This window comes from Mauremys reevesii, linkage group 5 (genome assembly GCF_016161935.1).
Source record: "Mauremys reevesii isolate NIE-2019 linkage group 5, ASM1616193v1, whole genome shotgun sequence".
In the NCBI taxonomy this organism is placed as follows: Eukaryota; Metazoa; Chordata; order Testudines; family Geoemydidae; genus Mauremys; species Mauremys reevesii.
Genome location: NC_052627.1, coordinates 130,314,314 through 130,333,862, shown reverse-complemented (window position 1 = coordinate 130,333,862; position 19,549 = coordinate 130,314,314). Strand labels below are relative to the sequence as shown.

The 19,549-nt window shown below is 43.7% G+C and overlaps 1 protein-coding gene across 5 annotated transcripts in view; it reads left to right on the top strand.

Moving 5' to 3' along the window:
* SMOX (spermine oxidase) overlaps window positions 1-19,549 on the top strand; it is an 80,527-nt gene that overhangs the window by 26,961 nt on the left and 34,017 nt on the right. For 2 of the 5 annotated variants that reach the window (XM_039540977.1, XM_039540975.1), the window contains exon 2: window positions 13,338-13,572. In XM_039540977.1, the coding sequence (XP_039396911.1) occupies window positions 13,365-13,572 (208 nt within the window). In that variant the 5' untranslated portion in view covers window positions 13,338-13,364. Of the gene's footprint in view, window positions 1-11,466; window positions 11,555-13,337; window positions 13,573-19,549 lie in introns of those variants that run through there. The other 3 variants (XM_039540976.1, XM_039540978.1, XM_039540979.1) reach the window with 3 other exon arrangements.

Genomic DNA, 19,549 nt, shown 5'->3' with positions numbered 1-19,549 from the left:
CCCAATTACTTTTTTTTTCTCTCTCTCTCAGCTCAGAAGGTGCTGAGAAAACGCACACGGGCAGGTTTTATGCGTGTTCTAAACAGACTTGAGTCACACTCTGAGCACCTGGCATGATGTTCTTCAACTTATTTTTTTGCTATTCTGCTAGTTTGGCGCACTGTATGGAAGTGCCCTTTGGCAGACAACCTGCTCTGCCCATATGTTAGTTTTTGTTTTGTTGTTTTTAAAACAACAGGGAAGTCTTTAGACTGCATGCCAAGATGCTTGGGAGCTTGTTAAACATCTTCAACTTAACAAAAACTGAATTTAATAAGCTGCTTTCGTGTGAATCAGCTTCAGATGAGTTCATTTTACCCCCGTGATGTTTGAAGACAGTAAAACAAGTCCAATCACACGTGGTAAAAATGTGCAGTGCTTTGATGATCAAAAGCTCCATCAAGTGGCCTTTGTTTAAAAAAACAGAAAACAGTCTGAAGCAGGGATATTTTACATTTAGCAACTTTCTGGTGATGTTTGGGAGAGCGGGGAAGGTTTGTTGGGTCAAATGCTGCTTAGCAGATGCTAGGAAATTATTAGAACCATATGCTTAGTATTGACTATTGTAGCTATCGTCACCTTTCTTCTAGGGGGAGCCCAAAGCACATTACAGTCTCAATAAAGGCATTGCTTCACTCAGCAGTGGCCTGTGGATTGCAACACAGTAGTTCTTTTTGATGCTCAGCAACATTACACAATATTATAAAGAAGCAAATGAGGAACCGTTACTTATCTGACTGAAACTGCATGGAGTGCTCAAGTAGGGAAGAAGTAATTACCCTGACTGGGACTTGTGTAAGATGCCAGGTTAGACTTTTGCTTGCAAAAAATATCACAGAATCTGTAAAAAGCACAAAGCAATGGCAAAGTCAGGATCCCCGGTTGCTCTCTTGTCCTAAAGACAGCAAATCAGCAGCCCAGTACCCATTGCCATGCTGATTCGTGGGAAATGAATGCCAAAAACTGTATCACCGGTATCCAGAGACTGCTTCGAGGTTTCCCATGCGAGTATTAGCCATAGGCAACTCTGCTTATCTGAGAGCACCTATAGCCCAATGTCACATGGAAGTGATCTGAAAGATTCTTAATGTGATCTTTAGTCATTAGAGATGGACTAGGACTGCAACCTCACATTCTGATTTCCTGTTTGTTACTGTACAGGTTTGTGACTGCTCGGAAGAGCCCTCAGATAAACAGGCGTAACTGCATTGGAAGGGAGGGGCTTTTTTACAGGAACTCTGTGTTACTATTCAGTGGGATTCACCCTCCAGGACATGAGATCCCCAGCAGCGTAGGCGGAACTTGCAGGCTCCAGGTGGTGGTTGATCTGTTATACGTGAATGCTGTAAAAATGATAGATTTGTGTGAATGTGTGATGCTGTTGTGATTTTAACATCTTGTTTTGTTGCATCATCTGTTTTAAAAATTAAATGGAAAGCGTCTGTATTCAGAATCTCTTTTTGTAAAACAATATTTGTTCATAAAATTCTGTTGCGCATTGTGCTCTTTGTTGCTGTGTTCACCTTCCCAGCCACCCGCCTTGTTAGCTGTGCGAGTCATCTCGCTGTGACGAAGTTTGTAAGCATTTGATAAGCCTGGGAAGTGAATCATTGCAACACAATCCCACCCTGTCCCGGGACATTTTGAAGACCATGTCATCACCCAGGGGAATGTTGTTATATTTAGGTTTCACTTATTCTATGGCTTGTTTTACTGATTAGTCAGATACTACACGCTATCTCTAACTCTAGTTGCGACGAGATTCTGCATAGCATCTGAGTAATCAGTGAAACAATCCGAAGAAAGGGTGAGCTAGTGGTTACTGGCTGGTGGTAGGGCCTGCCTGAAGCCTTTCACATCTTGTTTGCATAGCTGGAGATACCTTTAAAAATGTAGGATTTGAGTATTTAACTTTCTCTCCCTCACATTTTTCATTGATGATGTAGACAAGGGAAGATGATGTAGGGAAGATGATGAAGGGAAGATGTAGGAAGAGACAAAGGGAATGGCTGTCTTGGATCACATTTACAAAAATATATCTTAGTTTTTTGCCGAAGAACTTAAACATTTATGTTTATTTTTCCATGAAGTTTAAAAACTTGAAGTGCTACTCTTGATGTATTGTGTTGAGGTCCTTTGTCTCTATAGTATCTAATGTTCATTACTAGAATACTTAAAACTAGAAAAGCACTTTACAAAAATGGGTCATTGTTATACCTATTTGGTGAGTGGGGGAAACTGAGGCACAGAAGTGCAGTAGCTTGCCCAAGGTGACCCAGTGTGTCAATGGCCCAGTCTGGTGCCCTATTCACTATGTTAATAGGAATTGTATGTATTGACTGACGGAGCAGGTTCTCAGCCTGGGAGCGTCAAACACGTGTCAGGGGATTGGAGTGCCCCTGCCTTTCTGATAATGTTAAATGGGGGTAGAGGGTGGCTAGATGGAAGTAGGGGGACCTCAGGGGTAGGGAGGGTGCTGACATGGAAAAGGGGGTCCTGGTCTAGAGAAAATGGGGATTCACTGTAGGTTCCCTAGACGGAGGGCCCTGTGCTGCTCCCCCTTTGTAGACCCTGGCACGGGGGGAGTGCTGAGGCAGCCCTGGAGCTAGGGAGGCAGGAGGGGTGGCATGCTTGTCGCTTCAGTTCTATGAGGAGTCTAGGCTGCAGAGCAGGTGACATGCCATCCTGGTAAGCCTGCCTTTTTAGGCCCTCACGGGTCCAGAATCTGGGCAGGACGAAGGTGGCTTAAAGCTGTGCCACCCTCCTTCCCCCCTCCTTCTGGGCTGCATCGCTCAGGTGACACAGCACACAATCTAGCCTGAGGTCTCCATGCTGCCTCCAAATAGGCTGGTTTTGAGGTGATGTTGGGGTGAGTTGGGCTCAGGGCCATAGGATCTACAAGGGTACAAATCCAGTGGCCTGAAAACCATGCATGGGGGACGTGGGAGGGCAGCGGAAGCTGCTGTTCCAGCCAATAGGGGCATACGCTCATATCATCATCCTAATTATCCTTCCTTGTCTGTTTCATCCGCCTAAACTCTTCGTGACAAGGACTGCCTTTTTGCTGCAAACTTGTGCAGCGCCTGGCACAAAGGGGCCATAATCCCTGGTTGGGGCCTCTAGGGGTTAATGTAATACAAATACAATTGATTTGCATTTCCTTCTGTCCCCTCAACATCTGCTTGGCACCCTGCACAAAGCCTGATTGCTTGGGCATTGTGTGGGGAGGCTGACTTTCACCGAAGATTAGAATCTTAGGAAAGTCGTCTTTTGATTTAGAAATCAAGCCACCTTGTTTCTGTGTCTTGAGTCGTTGCTTTGGCATCTGTAATGGGAATCGAGCCAGTGATGCATGAAGCAGAACAGGTCACGCAGTGCTATCAGGAGTAAAAACTTGTTTCTTTCACTTAAATAAGTGGATATGACTACAGAGAGGGAGCTGATTTGAGTAATAATACCTTGCACTTGTATGTATCACCTTTCATCTGAGGATCTCAAAGTACTTTACAAAGCTGTAAGAGTTATTAAAGTTTGGAGATGGGACACTTGCTGGTGGTAAGATATCTGTGGGGAAAGGCAGGAATGAAACCCTGGAACGCAGTCCCTTGCTGTACGTGCTAGGCAGTGCTGCTTTCAAGTAAGGAAGTGCTACTTTTTATTCTCCCTGCAGTATAACAGCATTTTAATGTTTAATTATGCTCATGTAACTATTTGCAGTGTATGTATTTATTGCCCACAATGAAATGCTAAGTACAGAGGTGTGAGTATTGACAATGGAGAGTAAAGAACCAAATTTGAATAAACAAAGTCTGATGTCAAGGATGAAGATGGTGAAATGACACTGGTGTTGGAGGTGGTGGTGTTACAATTGGAATTCAACACAAATGTGTAAGGTTGCAATAGTTAGATATGTAGGAATTTCATAACAGCAGCAGACCCTTGTTTCAGATTGATGTGGCGTACTTGAGTTTTATGTATTACTTATTCTGCCTTCAGTAAAATGGTGCTTGTACTTAACCTGCGCTGGTGTAAACAGTAGTGCTGAAAAGCATCGTGAATGGTCTCAACAATTTAGCTGCCAGCCTGGGAGCTTGGGAAAGGGGCAGGGGAAGGGTGGGAATCAGGATGATATTTCAGTTGGGCGAATATAGTTTTGAGAGCACTGACATCATGTTTCAGAGCAACAGGCAGCGATGCTTAATGCACTTGCTGTTAGAGGACTAATTAGAGTGTACAAGAGGGAGAAATTACAAAATGCTTGTTTATTGTTCCGGGAGACAGGATGACTGCAATTAAGATGCGGGAGGTACTGGCGATAGGCAGTTTTGCAGCAAACAGTACAATCCTCCTGCCACTCTGCCTGCTACTTCAAGCGTATTTTTTATCTGTTTAAAAGCACACACTGTTCTGTGCCAGGCAGTGTATACCCAACGGACAGCCTGAATTTTCAGAAAGGGGGGGCATGCAAGGAGGTAACTGCTGGCAGCCTGAAGATGTTTATTATCCTTCCAAACACTTCCTTGCCCTTACTTGGTTTAAAAAAATGTACATTAGAGAAGATAACTGAATACTTTCTCACTACAGTTAATTAGATAAAGGTTACTCATTAGGGCCTGGCTTGTTATACGTTTGCTTGATTCGAGTAGTACTAGGCTACTTAATGAGATAATGGCCACACTGTGCATAATCTTTACATCTGCTAAATATGTTGCCATTCCTGCTTCTGTTGTGTGAACCTTCTGTATATGGATTCCATTAGCTCTGCTTTCAGATAACAATCTGGGTTTTTTGGCAGGGCGGGGGGAGAATAGCCTGTTGAAAAATGGATTTTCAATCCATTTATCTAAGATTGTTTTGGATTGTTTGGAGAGGAGGAAGCATGCTTCTGGGTATTGTGTAATCCTTTTTTATTCTTTAAGGGCCACTGAGACAGCACACATTCCCATATGTGTCAGTATATTATATGGATACAAATTATACATATATTATACATACATGCACGTTTGTGTGTGTAGTTATAGATTTCCTAGATTAAGGCCAGCAAGGGCCATTATGATTATCTAGGCTGACTTGCATAACGCAGGCCATAGAATTTCCCCTAGTAATTCCTGCATCAAGACAATCACTTCTGGCTGAGCTAGAGTGTATCGTTTTAGAAAGACATCTTGCCGTGATTTAAAGACTTCAAATGATGGCAGCCTCAGGGGAGCTGTTCCAATGGTTAATTACCATTACTAGTTATTATTTAGCAACTTGGTGCCCTAATCAAGACCCCACTGTGCAAGGTGCTGTACAAACACAGAACGAAGACAAACAAAAAATGGTCCCTGCCCCAAAGAACTTACAATCTGAATGTAAACCAAGAGACAGCAGATGAATACAGACCAGCCGGGGAGCACAGGTAAACAGTGATACAATACAGGTCATATTCCTAGTCTGAATTTGTCTAGTTTCAGCTTTCAGCCACTTGCTATGCCTCTGTCTGCTTGGTTAAAGAATCCTCTGCTATCAGAAATCTTCACACTATGTAGGTATTTTTGGACCAAAGCATCTCTTAAATAGTATATACAACGTATGCGTGTGTGATGTCCTTACCAGTATTGATGATGTCTTAGATCATTAAAATTACTTAAATGTAAGGTCCTTCTTTTTGTCTTTTGTGTACTGTGTTTATCTCTTGTTCTTCCGTTGGTCTGTACAATGAAAACTGAGTTAGTCTGTTTCATTTTGCTGTTCCACACAAACCCAGTGCTGGTGTCTAGGTTTCCAGTGCAGGATTAACCTTTAAATTCTGTTTCATTGAAATTAAAAAATACTCTCTGCAACTGACTGTGTTAAATTTGTCCTTTTGCGCTTGAGGGAGTCTGTGGGTCAGGAGGGATTTTTTTCCCCTGCTGGTTGGATATAGCTTTTGTTAATTTTAGCACCTCAACAGGTACCTTTCGTAAGCGCTAAAACGTTCATTTGAGAATAGTGTCTGAAAAACCAGACCCACACAAATGAGCCTGGGAATAGTATGTGGACACACAACTGAGAATGTATCCCATTTGTCCATTATTACAGCACGGTAGCATGCAGGTACTTCAGCATGCAGCTCGTACTTGTGGCTTGTGCATATTCTACAGTCTGCTTTAGGTGAGTTAAGGACATTGTGGCAGCGTTGGCTCAGAATTGCCTTGTTTGCTTTTTTTTAATTTTGTTTGACCCTGGGTGATATTCCTGCCAAGTTTGCTTACTTACCCCTCAGGGTCCTAGAGAAACCAAGGCCATATCAGGAGAGTGCCACATTCCGAGAAAACAGTGAGGAAGCAGCTATGGACGACCGTAATCCTCTGGGCTCACAGCTGGAATATCATTGTCTCACGTGCGTACTGCAGGATTTTGCTGGCAGAACTCTGATAAGATGAGAGGAAGTTTATAAAATGGATAGATCTGTAGGCTTGTTCTGGACTGTAGCTGTGGCTGCTGAATTTGGAGCACAGAAGACTAGTATCGTTTTTTGCTGGGGTGGACTTCTGTGTGAATAAGTTGGCAGTGCAGAGAGTATGGATGCCAGGGGTTGTCTTGCATGTGGAGGAGGGCATAACTTAGAGAAACCTATTATATTTTCTTTTTAAGGGAAATGCTACTGGAGCAAACCTTAACCAAACAGTCAGTCCTGATTTATACACAGAGTTTTATACCAGTATAACTGTTTTCAGTTAGGGGTGTGACCTTTTTTAACCTAAATAGCTATACCAGAGCAACTTCGTGAGTGGATGCAGTTATACCATTATAAAGGCCTCTTTTACTGGTTTGTCTTACTTCCCTTCCCTTATGTGAATAAGCTGTACTGGTAAGAGCATCTTTATACTGATGTAGCTGTCCACATTAGGTGTGTTGTACCACTTTAACTATACCAATATAGTTAGTGATACATCTTTTGTGTGTAGAGAAGGCCTAAAGATTTGTCTCCACTGTGAGGTAGACACACACTATAGCAACGAAGGGGTTCTTCCACTACTATAGTAACTCCACCTCCATAAGCGACAGTAAGTAGGTCAAGGAAAGAATACTTCCCTTGATCTAGCTGTGTCTACACAGGGGATTGGGTTGGCATGTCTGTGGCACTCAGCGGTGCGGATTTCTCACACTTCTGAGTGCCATAGCTAAATGGACCTACATTTCAAGTATAGACAGGGCATAAGAGTGGGTAAGAATTTGAATGATAAGAAAAATGAGAAGCCCAAGATATGTTCAGCTTGTGCGTTCATTCTGGAAATGTGTATTAGCCTGATTTCTATAAAATGTCTGGGTATGACTTCAGTAAAACGCTGTGGTTATTTATAAGGGTGTGGGAGGAAAGGGTTTCCAAGGCAAAAGGCTTAAACTCATGGGCCTCTACCAATCCTTGGGCCACATGCTGACGTCTGCACTCAGGTAGAACTTCCGCTGGAGGAATGTTGAGCACAAAGTGCTCAGTGGGAGTCTGCTTGAGGAGAACAGAGTATGGACTTCAGAATTCGATTGTAAGCTCCTCAGGACAGGGCGAGTCTTTTTGTTCTTTGCTTCTACAGCACCCAGCACAATGGGATCCTGGTCCATGACTGGGGCTCCTAGGTGCTACACGGCTACTAACCACATCATGGGAATGTGGCTTGCCTAGGATTAAACATGTTGTGCTGTATCGTGCTCAGTTTGTAATGATTATTTATTTGGCAGGCCCCATTATGCTGGACACTGTACAAAAAGAACAGAAGATAGTCCCTGCCTTGAAGATCTTGTATTCTAAAAGATAAGACCGAGAAACAGAAATAGACAAGTAATTATTAATAGCTATATTAATTATTTATAGTGGGACCAAAGTAAACTAGTTGCCTCTCAAACAAATAAGACTTTTTCCCTGCCCAGGACGCTTACAACCTAAGATCCTGATCCTGCAACTGGATCTACTTCTTGGACTTTTCCTTGTGCATGATGTCCCGCTGGAAGTGAAAAAGGCTCTGCACAGGTGCAAGGGTCCACTCAAATGGAACCAGTTGCAGGATCAGTGGCTTAACTGAGACGACCACCAGAGATAAACGTACAGGGAGTCAATAGGCGCTGAAGAGAGCAAGCATTGCAGTTACAAGCCAATGAGTTTGCTTTGGTGTCTCTGTGCATGTCTTGGTGATGGGTTTATTTTTGCAGACATGTGTTGGTACTTCTTGGAAGCAGGATCATGGCTTGTTTAACTCTGCAAAGTAGGAATAGAGAAGAGGGCAAGCGGTGAGGGGAGATGAATGAAAGTAGGTGGAGTGGGTGAGGGAGTCCAGAGTGGAGAAACAGGCTGAGGAAGGCGAGCAGGAGGTAATTAAAAACAGAATGGAGGCAGCAGTGGGTAGATGATGAGGCTAAGGCAGAAGTGGGGAGATGGTGAAACTAAAGGCTCTGTCTTCCCTGCAGAAAAGTTGGGTGTTTTTACAGCAGGATAAAAATCCAAGTGGAGACAAGGCACTGCAGTTTGACTGTAAGGTGGCTGGGGGAGGTCAGCACCATACTTGCCTAGTTTACCTTGCGGTCAAACTACAGATGCCTTGTCTCCACTGGGATTTTATCACAGGCTGGCTAATGTGCACTAATTCTTCCATGGAACCCCCCCCCCCCCAATATTTTTTTAGCAGTCAAAACAAAACCTAAAAGCCCATATCTTGCAAACTTCTTTCTGTGTTGGAGTGAAGTGTGACACTTACACATTGGCTTGGGTGCTGTCTTGCTGCCTGGCAAATACTGAAGGTATTATCTCTAATACACTCATGTTTCATGCGCTTCTCTTACTTACGAGCCCGACACACTGTATTAATTGACAGTGAAATAATGTGCAGTGAGGAATTATAGATTTTATACAGTATCTTCATTTCACTGCATATCATGATTTAGAAGCGTAGGCTCCTATTACTTTGTCTTCCTCTCTGTAAGTTGTATAGTAAAATTTGAGCAAGCTAAATAATGGTAGTTTCTAAATTGTACATGGCATATGAAATACCCTGTTATTGTCTCATCTGTCTAGACAGATCTTATATTCCAAAATTAAAATGCTGAACAGAAAGGGAACGCACATGTTTTTTAAGTTTTTGGTGGCGTGAAAACATCCTCTATATTAAGTTCAGAATGCTGTACTGGAGATCTGAGACAATAGTTCCTGTTTAAAGCTTACAGTATTGTAGATGGTAGAGGGGACTATTGCATATCTAGGCCTTTATAACGCTCATCAATATGGTATCTGACAGTTCCCAAGGCTTGGCATGGAGAAGATGACTGTTTGAAGAATTTTTAAAACTCATGTTGGATGCATTAAATCCTAAAATACATTACCATATTTTACCTGAGTAAAATAAAATACTCAGTTTTAATTATAGTATAACCTTTAGTAACAGGCATTACTTTGCACTTCATGCTTTACAAACAGTAATTAAGCTTCAAACTACTTCTGTGAGACTGTTATATCCCTAGTTTGCAGATGGATAAACTGCAGGACAGGGAAGTGATATAATTTTCACACAATGATCCAGTGGCAGAGCTCTGTGGATTAAACCCAAGGATCCTGGCTCCCTGTTCCTTTTGTAGTTCAAAGAAACTAGGGCTGTGGATTAATCGCAGTTAGGTAACGCAATTAACTCAGAAAAATTAATTGCACTGCTGAACAATAGAATACCAATTGAAATTTATTAAATATTTTGGATGTTTTTCTACATTTTCAAATATATTGATTTCAGTTACAACCCAGAATATGAAGTGTACTGTGCTCACTGTATTTTATTACTTTTTATTACAAATATTTGCACTCTAAAAGTGATAAAAGTACCTCATAAAAGTACTGTAGTGCAATCTCTTTATCGTGAAAGTGCAATTTACAAATGTAGAGTTTTTTTGTTACATAACTCCTCTCAAAAACAAAACAATGTAAAACTTTAGAGCCTAAAAGTCCACTCAGTCCTACTTCTTGTTCAGCCAATTGCTAAGACAAAACACGTTTGTTTACATTTACGGGAGATAATGCTGCCCGCTTCTTATTTACAATGTTACCTGAAAGTGAGAACAAGTGTTCACATAGCACTTTTGTAGCCGGCATTGCAAGCTATTCATGTGCCAGATATGCTAAACATTCATGTGCCCCTTCATGCTTCGGTCCCCATTCCAGAGGACATGCTTCCATGCTGATGATGCTCATTAAAAAAATGTGTTAATTAAATTTGTGACTGAACTCCTTGGGGGAGGATTGTATGTCTCCTGCTTTGTTTTACCCATGTTTGGCCATATATTTCATGTTATAGCATGCCATATATAACGTTATCGATGATGACCTAGCACATGTTGTTTGTTTTAAGAACACTTTCACTGCAGATTTGACAAAACGCAAAGAAGGTACCAGTGTGAGATTTCTAAAGATAGCTACAGCACTTGCCCCAAGATTTAAGAATCTCAAGTGCCTTCCAAAATCTGAGAGGGACGAGGTGTGGAGCATGCTTTCAGAGGTCTTAAAAGAGCAACACTACGATGCGTAAACTACAGAACCCAAACCACCACCACCAAAAAAAACCCAACAAAAAAACCCCCAACCTTCTGCTGATGGCAGCTGATTCAGATGATGAAAATAAACATACAATCATAGAAGTTTAGGGTTTAGAGAGGCCTCAGGAGGTCATCTAGTCCAACCCCCTGCTCAAAGCAGGACCAACACCAACTAAATAAGGTGTAGATCCATAGTGCTTTGGATCATTATCGAGCAGAACCCATCATCAGCATGGACAAATGTCCCCTGGAATGGTGGTTGAAGTGTGAAGGGACATAGGAAATGTTAGTGCATCTGGCACGTAAATATCTTGCCACGCTGGCTACAACAGTGCCATGAGAATGCCTTTTCTCACTTACAGGTGACATTGTAAGCAGGAAGTGGGCAGCACTATCTCCTGCAACTGTAAACAAACTTGTTTGTCTGAGCGATTGGCTGAACATGAAGTAGGACTGAGTGAACTTGTAGGCTCTAAAGTTTTACATTCTTTTATTTTTGAGTGCAGTTATTTTTTGTACATAATTCTACATTTGTAAGTTCAACTTTCATGATAAAGAGATTGCACTACAGTACTTGTAATAGGGAAACTGAAAAATACTATTTCTTTTGTTTTTTTACCATGCAAATAATTGTAATAAAAATAAATATAAATTGAGCACTGTACACTTTGTATTCTGTGTTGTAATTGAGATCAGTATATTGGAAAATATAGAAGACATCCAAAATATTTAAATAAATGGCATTCAACAATAAACAATAAATTATTGTTTAACAGCACGATTAATCACACAATTAATTTTTTAAATCTCTTGACAGCCCTAAAAGAAACCAAGAGTGTCTGACTTCTTACCTTGAGCAGTTTAAGATTCTTGAATTTGTTTGTTTGGAATTGGTAGGAATGGATCCTTGATTGATTTTCCAGGCCACTGGTACATATTGGAACATCAGGAATTGAGAAATCTCCTAGACACCTTCTATCTGGAGGTGGGTGAGAAAGAAACGGGATATGGGTGAGGTGTTGGTGTTGGGGGAAAGGGGAGACACGCCATGGTAGGAAGCCTAGTCCCCCTATTACTTACAAATAGTGAGAAAGTGGAGGGTGCTGTTATGTTTACCCGGTGCTGTCTCTAGACCCTCTTTACAGGGTGTGCTTGTGCTTCATCTTTCATATCAGCCGCTGGCTAGTAAGTGCCTAAAACCTGAAGCTGCAACCCACCCCCAGCTGCTGAAAGAAAGGAGTTTTGTGTCTTTTCCCTGCTCAAGAGCCTGTATGCGAAAGAGAGGAAAGAGTTTTCTGCTATTCCTTCAGCCTCCAATGTTCAGATCCAACTTCCCCTGGATTACTCCGGTGCACGCCCCTGCTGGCCCATAGCTAGCAACACTGGTGAAAAGGTTCTAGATAACAGCAATGAAATTGACTAGAGTCTTGTTAATTAAACACTGCTGCTTGGAAATGTGTCCACACCATGAAGACCAAGTCTGCACTACAATCTTTTGCTGGCATACTGATGTTGGTCAGGGGTGTGAAGAGGTGTGATTTGTGACAGACCCAACAGTGCTGGGAAAAGCCTTTAGTGTAGGTGCAGATATACTGGTAATACTTTCCTTTTGCTGTTATAGCTTATTACGCTTAGGGGGACTGGATTGAACTATACTGGCACAAGCACTGTTTTGATGGTATAAGCTGTGTCCACACTAGGGTGACCAGATGTCCTGATTTTATAGGGACAGTCACTATAGTTGGGGCTTTTTCTCATATAGACACCTATTACTCCCCACCCCCTGTCCCGATTTTTCACACTTGCTATCTGGTCACCCTAGCCCACACTAGGAGTGCTTTGATGGTATAGAATAGCTATGCTGGCAAAGGCTGCGAAATATAGACCTGGGCTGAAGTTGCACCAATTTAAAACCAGTTTCTAAACTGATTTAAAATGGCAGTTTTAAGAAGTAGCATCTGGATGCTGGATGGATGCAGTTTTGCTATTTATACTGCCATTTACATGACTGCTGAACTTGGACCATCGTCTGTCTCCTCCATATCTGATCCCTGCGTACTACACAGAGGTGAAGTTCAGTTAATATGTGCAAAGTGCTTTGAGATCCTCACATGAGTGGTACCTCAGAAGTGAAAAGTAGTGTGGTTGTTTTGTGATCATTAGTGCATTTAGTCACATTTCTTAACAATGCAATAATCAAATAGCTCTCTAATGAGCAAACCCTAGATTCTCCTCCCCACCCCCACTTTTGGTTCAGCTATTGGTTTGATAGCCGGTCTTCCTCCTTTGAGCTAAGTCCCATTTACCTAGTATCATATTTATATGATCTAAAGCTTATGCTTTGTGGTTGCCACAGAAGCAGAATAAAGTTACATTACTTCTTTGAACAGCTAGTTATCACAGGGTGTGTGTTTTTGCTTTACCACAAAATTGCCACCTCAGTAGGTTATATAAAGAGACAGGAGGTCAGAAATCCTATGAATTTGCTGGAAATTGTTACATGGTTACAATGTAGAGGGTGGAGACTGCAGTAGGCTCAACTATTGATGCTCCAGAGTCGAGACCAGAAACTCTTACATCCTTCGTTGCCCTTTCTGTGGTTCCCATTTGAAAGGACTTGTTCTAGTTCATAGGTTGACTTTCTTTTCTGCTAGTCATATATCTAGAGACTCCCTCAAATTTGCTTCTGTGCTGAGAGAAGGAACCCTCCTGAAGCGTGGAGAGTTGTTGGCTTAGTTCCTTGAACCTGTTCATTTGCTTTTCCTTAGATTCCTTAGAAAGAGAGCTTGGACGGCATGCAAAGTTGTGAAACATCTTCAGACAGCACTGATGATCCTCTTAGTAGTGGCCTACGGAGAAAACGACAGCCTCGAATAGTAGTTATTGGTGCTGGCCTTGCGGGCCTGTCAGCTACAAAATCTCTCCTGGAAAACGGTTTCACGGATGTAACAATCCTTGAGGCGTCTGACCGAATTGGAGGCAGAGTGCAAAGCGTCAAACTTGGTAAGGAAAATGTTGTTGTACTGTTGTATCGGACTCTCTTGTCTCGCACTTCTGGCAAGGGTTTGTATTATTACGAGGGTTAATTTGTTAGATATCCTCTTAAAGCCATTTCCTGGTCATTTGTACCTGCAAATGGATATTTTACCCTGCAATTACCAGGCTTCTGGGTGCAGTGGGTTATTGTTCATGTGAGGGGCACAGAGCTTCCCAAGCACTCAGAGCTTTAGATGAAAGGCTCTGCAGAAATGTAAAGTATTATTGTGAAGTTAAGGTGTTAGTGATCATTTGGCTTTATAAAGAGAGTTCAGCGTGGCTGAGGGTGGGGAAGGGTATTTTTCTCCAGTAACTTGAGTGCGTGAACTAGGAATATTTCTCCTGTGGCATCCAACCTTTGCTCTTGGCTAAGAATATTCAGTAATCTGCTGACCACAGAACGTAGCTATCTTGGGGTACATACACTGCAGCAGGGAGTGAGTTTCCCAGGGTGAGTAGACAGACACGCTACCTGTCCTTGTAACCTGTCCTTTAAATTGGCATCGGTACCCAATGACTGGAAGTTAGCTAATGTAACACCAATATTTAAAAAGGGCTCTAGAGGTGATCCTGGCAATTACAGATCGGTAAGTCTAATGTCGGTACCGGGCAAATTAGTCGAAACAATAGTTAAGAATAAAATTGTCAGACACATAGAAAAACATAAACTGTTGAGCAAAGGTCAACATGGTTTCTGTAAAGGGAAATCGTGTCTTACTAATTTATTAGAGTTCTTTGAAGGGGTCAACAAACAAGTGGACAAGGGAGATCCAGTGGACATATTGTATTTAGATTTCTAGAAAGCCTTTGACAAGGTCCCTCACCAAAAGCTCTTATGTAAATTAAGCTGTCATGGGATAAAAGGGAAGGTCCTTTCATGGACTGAGAACTGGTTAAAAGACAGGGAACAAAGGGTAGGAATTAATGGTAAATTCTCAGAATGGAGAGGGGTAACTAGTGGTGTTCCCCAAGGGTCAGTCCTCGGACCAATCCTATTCAATTTATTCATAAATGATCTGGAGAAAGGGGTAAACAGTGAGGTGGCAAAGTTTGTAGATGATACTAAACTGCTCAAGATAGTTAAGACCAAAGCAGACTGTGACGAACTTCAAAAAGATCTCACAAAACTAAGTGATTGGGCAACAAAATGGCAAATGAAATTTAATGTGGATAAATGTAAAGTAATGCACATTGGACAAAATAACCCCAACTGTACATACAATATGATGGGGGCTAATTTAGCTACAACAAGTCAGGAAAAAGATCTTGGAGTCATCGTGAATAGTTCTCTGAAGACGTCCACGCAGTGTGCAGAAGTGGTCAAAAAAGCAAACAGGATGTTAGGAATCATTAAAAAAGGGATAGAGAATAAGATGGAGAATATATTATTGCCCTTATATAAATCGATGGTACGCCCACATCTCGAATACTGTGTACAGATGTGGTTTCCTCATCTCAAAAAAGATATACTGGCACTAGAAAAGGTTCAGAAAAGGGCAACTAAAATGATTAGGGGTTTGGAATGGGTCCCATATGAGGAGAGATTAAAGAGGCTAGGACTCTTCAGCTTGGAAAAGAGAAGACTAAGGGGGTATATGATAGAGGTATATAAAATCATGAGTGATATGGAGAAAGTGGATAAGGAAAAGTTATTTACTTATTCCCATAATACAAGAACTAGGGGTCACCAAATGACATTAATAGGCAGCAGGTTTAAAATAAATACAAGGAAGTTCTTCTTCACGCAGCGCACAGTCAACTTGTGGAACTCCTTACCTGAGGAGGTTGTGAAGGCTAGGACTATAACAGCGTTTAAAAGAAAACTGGATAAATTCATGGAGGTTAAGTCCATTAATGGCTATTAGCCAGGATGGGTAAAGAATGGTGTCCCTAGCCTCTGTTCGTCAGAGGATGGAGATGGATGGCAGGAGAGTGATCACTTGATCATTGCCTGTTAGGTCCACTCCCTCTGGGACACCTGGCATTGGCCACTGTCGGTAGACAAGATACTGGGCTAGGTGGACATTTGGTCTGACCCAGTACGGCCGTTCTTATGTTCTCTGCTTGAGCTAGCACGCTAAAAATAGCAGTGTGGACATTGCGGCACGAGCTAGTCACCTGAGCGCAAGGCCACCTGACCCCCCTGGCTCAGCACTTAGGTGGCTAGCCTGGGCTGCTGCCCAAGCCACACCATCCATGCTGCTACTTTTAGCGTGCTAGCTGGAGTAGAGCTAGTGTATGTCTGTCTACCTGGGCTGGGATGAGATGAGATTAGAATTAGTATTCCCATCCCGTTAGCTAATACATGGTAAGTAATGTGAAGTAAATGCCTAGTGAAGACAAGACAGTTTGTAGCATTAACGTTACTCTTGGGGGAATTCTGTGCCACTGTGCATGCACAGAATGTATGTCCCCTGCAGATTTCTTTGCTTCCCTGCAGAAAAATGACTTTCTGACAGGGAAGCAAAGAGTAGCCACAAGAGTGGTCACGCGATCCTCCCCAGCAGTATGTTTCGGGTGCCCAGGTCAGCCGGCAGAGAGGTAAATCACTGTGGGGTAGGGGCGGGACTGGGGAAGACCCAGCTCCCTACCTTGCTCTGAGCTCAGCAGCTAGTCCTGGCTCGTCTGGGGAGGACGGGACTTGCTCTTCCCCTGCACAGCATCTAGGGCAGGGGCAGACCCACCCCCAGATTTCTCCCCCCGCTGCAGGAAGCTTTGCAAACATCCGCTGCTTCCTGCACCCATCGCTCTTCAGCTGCAGGGGGAGGGATCCCTGTACAGAGAGCTGCTCCCCCATCCACCTAACCCCTGTGCATCCAAACCCCTCATACCTAGACCCTCCCGTCGATCCTCACCCCCCACATTCAGAACCCCCTGATAAGCCCCACTCGCCCTGCACCTGGACCACCCCAATGAGCCACCGCACCGGGATCCCCACCCCACCGAGCCCCACCCTCCAACACTTGGATCCCCCACTGAGTCACCCCCCCCACCTAGCTCTATCCCCTCCATATACAGACCCCCCTGCTGAGCCCCAACCACCTTCACCTGGACCCCCCTGCAGAGTCCCATTACAACTGCACCCAGAACCCCCCAACAAGCCCCTGTGCATCCAGATCCCCCCCACACCCAGATCCCCCCCACTGAGCCGCCTGCACCCAGATTACCCCACACAAAACCCTCTCAACCCACACCTGGATCCCCCCACACTAAACCCCTCCATACTTGCAACCTGCGTGCCCATACCTGGTGCAACTGGCATGGGGTGGGGCGTGTTTCTGGGGCAGGCCCAATCCTTGTGCTGTGTCAGGATCGGGTGCAGCCTCACTGCTGAGTCCGTTTCCCAGGGGTGGGGGTGTTGCAAGGTGATCTCCCACCTTCGTGCAGCCAGTGGCCTGTGCTCCCTAATGCCAGGCTGGAGCCTCCACATTTATTTAACAAATAAAATTCGCAGAATTTTAAAATCTTGTGTGCAGAATTTTTAGGCGCAAAATGCCCTCAGGAGTATAACGTGTATTCGTTGGTTGAGGTAAACCTTAGGCTCCAAATTGCCTGTCTTCCCTAGGATTTTTCCTTGTGTTAGTTACCGTGTGTTAGCTAACATGAGGTAAGAACACCCTTTTCTTCCTAGAGAAGGCAAGATCACAGAGTAACATAGTGAACAGGGAAGGCAAAATTAGGCCCTATATTAGTATTATACAAAACATTCCACAGGGAAAATATTGATCCCTTAATATTCAAACCTTTAACACTTCCCTCCACTCACACGCATGATCAAGGATATTTTGGACACAGCCCACGGGGAGTAAATGACACATTTCCCATTCCAATCTCTGTGCCAAGTCTCGCCAGCGTTTGAAATGCCCTATTCAGACTCCAAAGTTTAGATTTGTCAAATAGCCTTTTCATTCATTTCCCTTCTGAAAGGTCACAGGCACTCATGTTTATTTACTGTGGTGAGTTTATAGAGTAAAATGCAGTAAGTGATGTAAGGCCGGGCTAAATAAAGTGAAAGAAGAACAGCTAGAGGCCGAAGTTAATGAATACAGAGAACATGGTCAAAAATTAAACTAGTTAGTTAGCATTAGGGAGGTGATTCCATAAGGCTGACGAGGTTCATTTACCTACTGGTAGCACAGAATGTACCTTCTTATCTAATGTAGATGCACCTGTGAGTATCCCCTTTGCTTCTGTACAAGAGCAAGGCTGGCAGATTCTGGCTCATGGCCTTTCATCTCCAGATCTCCAGTCTCTTTGAAAACATTCCTCACGGTTTAAATATCCAAAGCCACATCCTTAGCTGGTATAAACTGGTTTAGGTTTGACTTCATTGGAGTCACGCCTGTGTGTACTAGCTGGTGATCAGGCCCACTGAATCTGAGGACATATTGTTCCTGGTGGAGGGTTCTTGGCTGTTGAATTCTTTGTTACTGGTGATCAGGCAGAGCCCGAGTTTTCCTCCTATTAGGCCAGGTTGCAAGGCCTTTATACGCAGCCCCTCCTCCTCAGTGACAAAGCTAAGGGATTGCCCAGTGATCTCTTCCTTGGGGTAATGTCTTCACTGCAGAGGTAACTCAGGGTTTTACTTTACTGTTGCCCCAACCCCCCTCGTGTCCACACACAAAACCCTCTCATCCGAGGTTGGTAGTGCTTGAAACCTGGGCTAGCTGGCCTGACTGGAGGTGTAGGCTTGAACTTGAGTACCACTTTCACTTGAGCGGGTAGCCTGTCCACTTGACAATGAGGATGCAAGCTAAACCATTCAATTGCTGATAGTCCTCCAGTGCCTTCCCACAATTCCCCTAATGTTCTCTGAAGGACAGACACGTTTTTCCACAAGTCCACTGGGAAACAATCAGAGCAGCTCAGCTTCCTGCAGCACAAAGAGATGCCCCCTGAAGTCCTAGTGACACACACAGGGGAGCATAGCACCAGTTAAGACACAGGCTTTGCAGTGTGTTTGCTCACACCTGGGTGAGGTTAAGCTGTGTGCATAGATCTGGGTGCTGATTACCTGAGTTATCTGCAGTGAAGACATACCCTTGAAGATAGTTACTTAAGGCCTAAATTCAGATACACTTACTTAGTCTCTGCAGTTCCAATGAGACCACTCATAGAGTTAGTTGCAACTCAACATAGACGAGTTTTTCAGAATTCCACTCAGGGCAATAACAAAGAGGAGATGGAGTGTTCTGCTTTAGTTATATATATATATAGTGATAGACCCAGGCCAGTTGGATACAACAAAGTAGTCGAAGTCAGATATACTGGCCACTGGATTAGCAGTTTTCTGTTCCCTGACTGACCAGAGCAGGGGCTGCTCCAGACTAATGAGAACACCTGACTCTAATTAACCTGTAAAGAGTCAAGTGAGGCCATTAAGGTAATGTGACCACCTGACTCTAATTAAGGCCCTTTTGATACTATAAAAGGGCTCACTCCAGTCAGGCTGGCAAGAGTCAGGGAGCCAGAGGAGAGGAAGTGCAGCTGAAGGGCTGGTTAATGAAGACACCCTCAAGCCATCATTAAAGGAGCCCTAAGGTAAGGGTGAGGAAGGGAGAAGCAGGAGAGCTGTGGGGAAGTGGCCCAGGGAAATGTAGCAACTCTGGCAGTGAAAGGTCAGCTGCCAACAGCTGCTACCATTAGGGTCCCTGGGCCGGAACCCAGAGTAGAGGGCGGGCCCGGGTTCCCCCCAACCCACCACTACAGGAACATCTCCTGGGAAGGGAAGGCAGGCCCCTGTTAGGACAGGAGGCTAAACTGTTCTGCAATAAGCCCCCAGGGACAACAGAGACTGTGGGAGTTTTCTCACCAACCTCCTTGCTGGCTTATGATGAAAAGGACTCAATAGACTGTAACCCTGGCCCTAGAGAGAGAAGGGCTACGTGGAGGGTTGTAGTGAGCCACTGAGGCTAGCGTAAACCGCCTAGAAGCGCGGGACCCA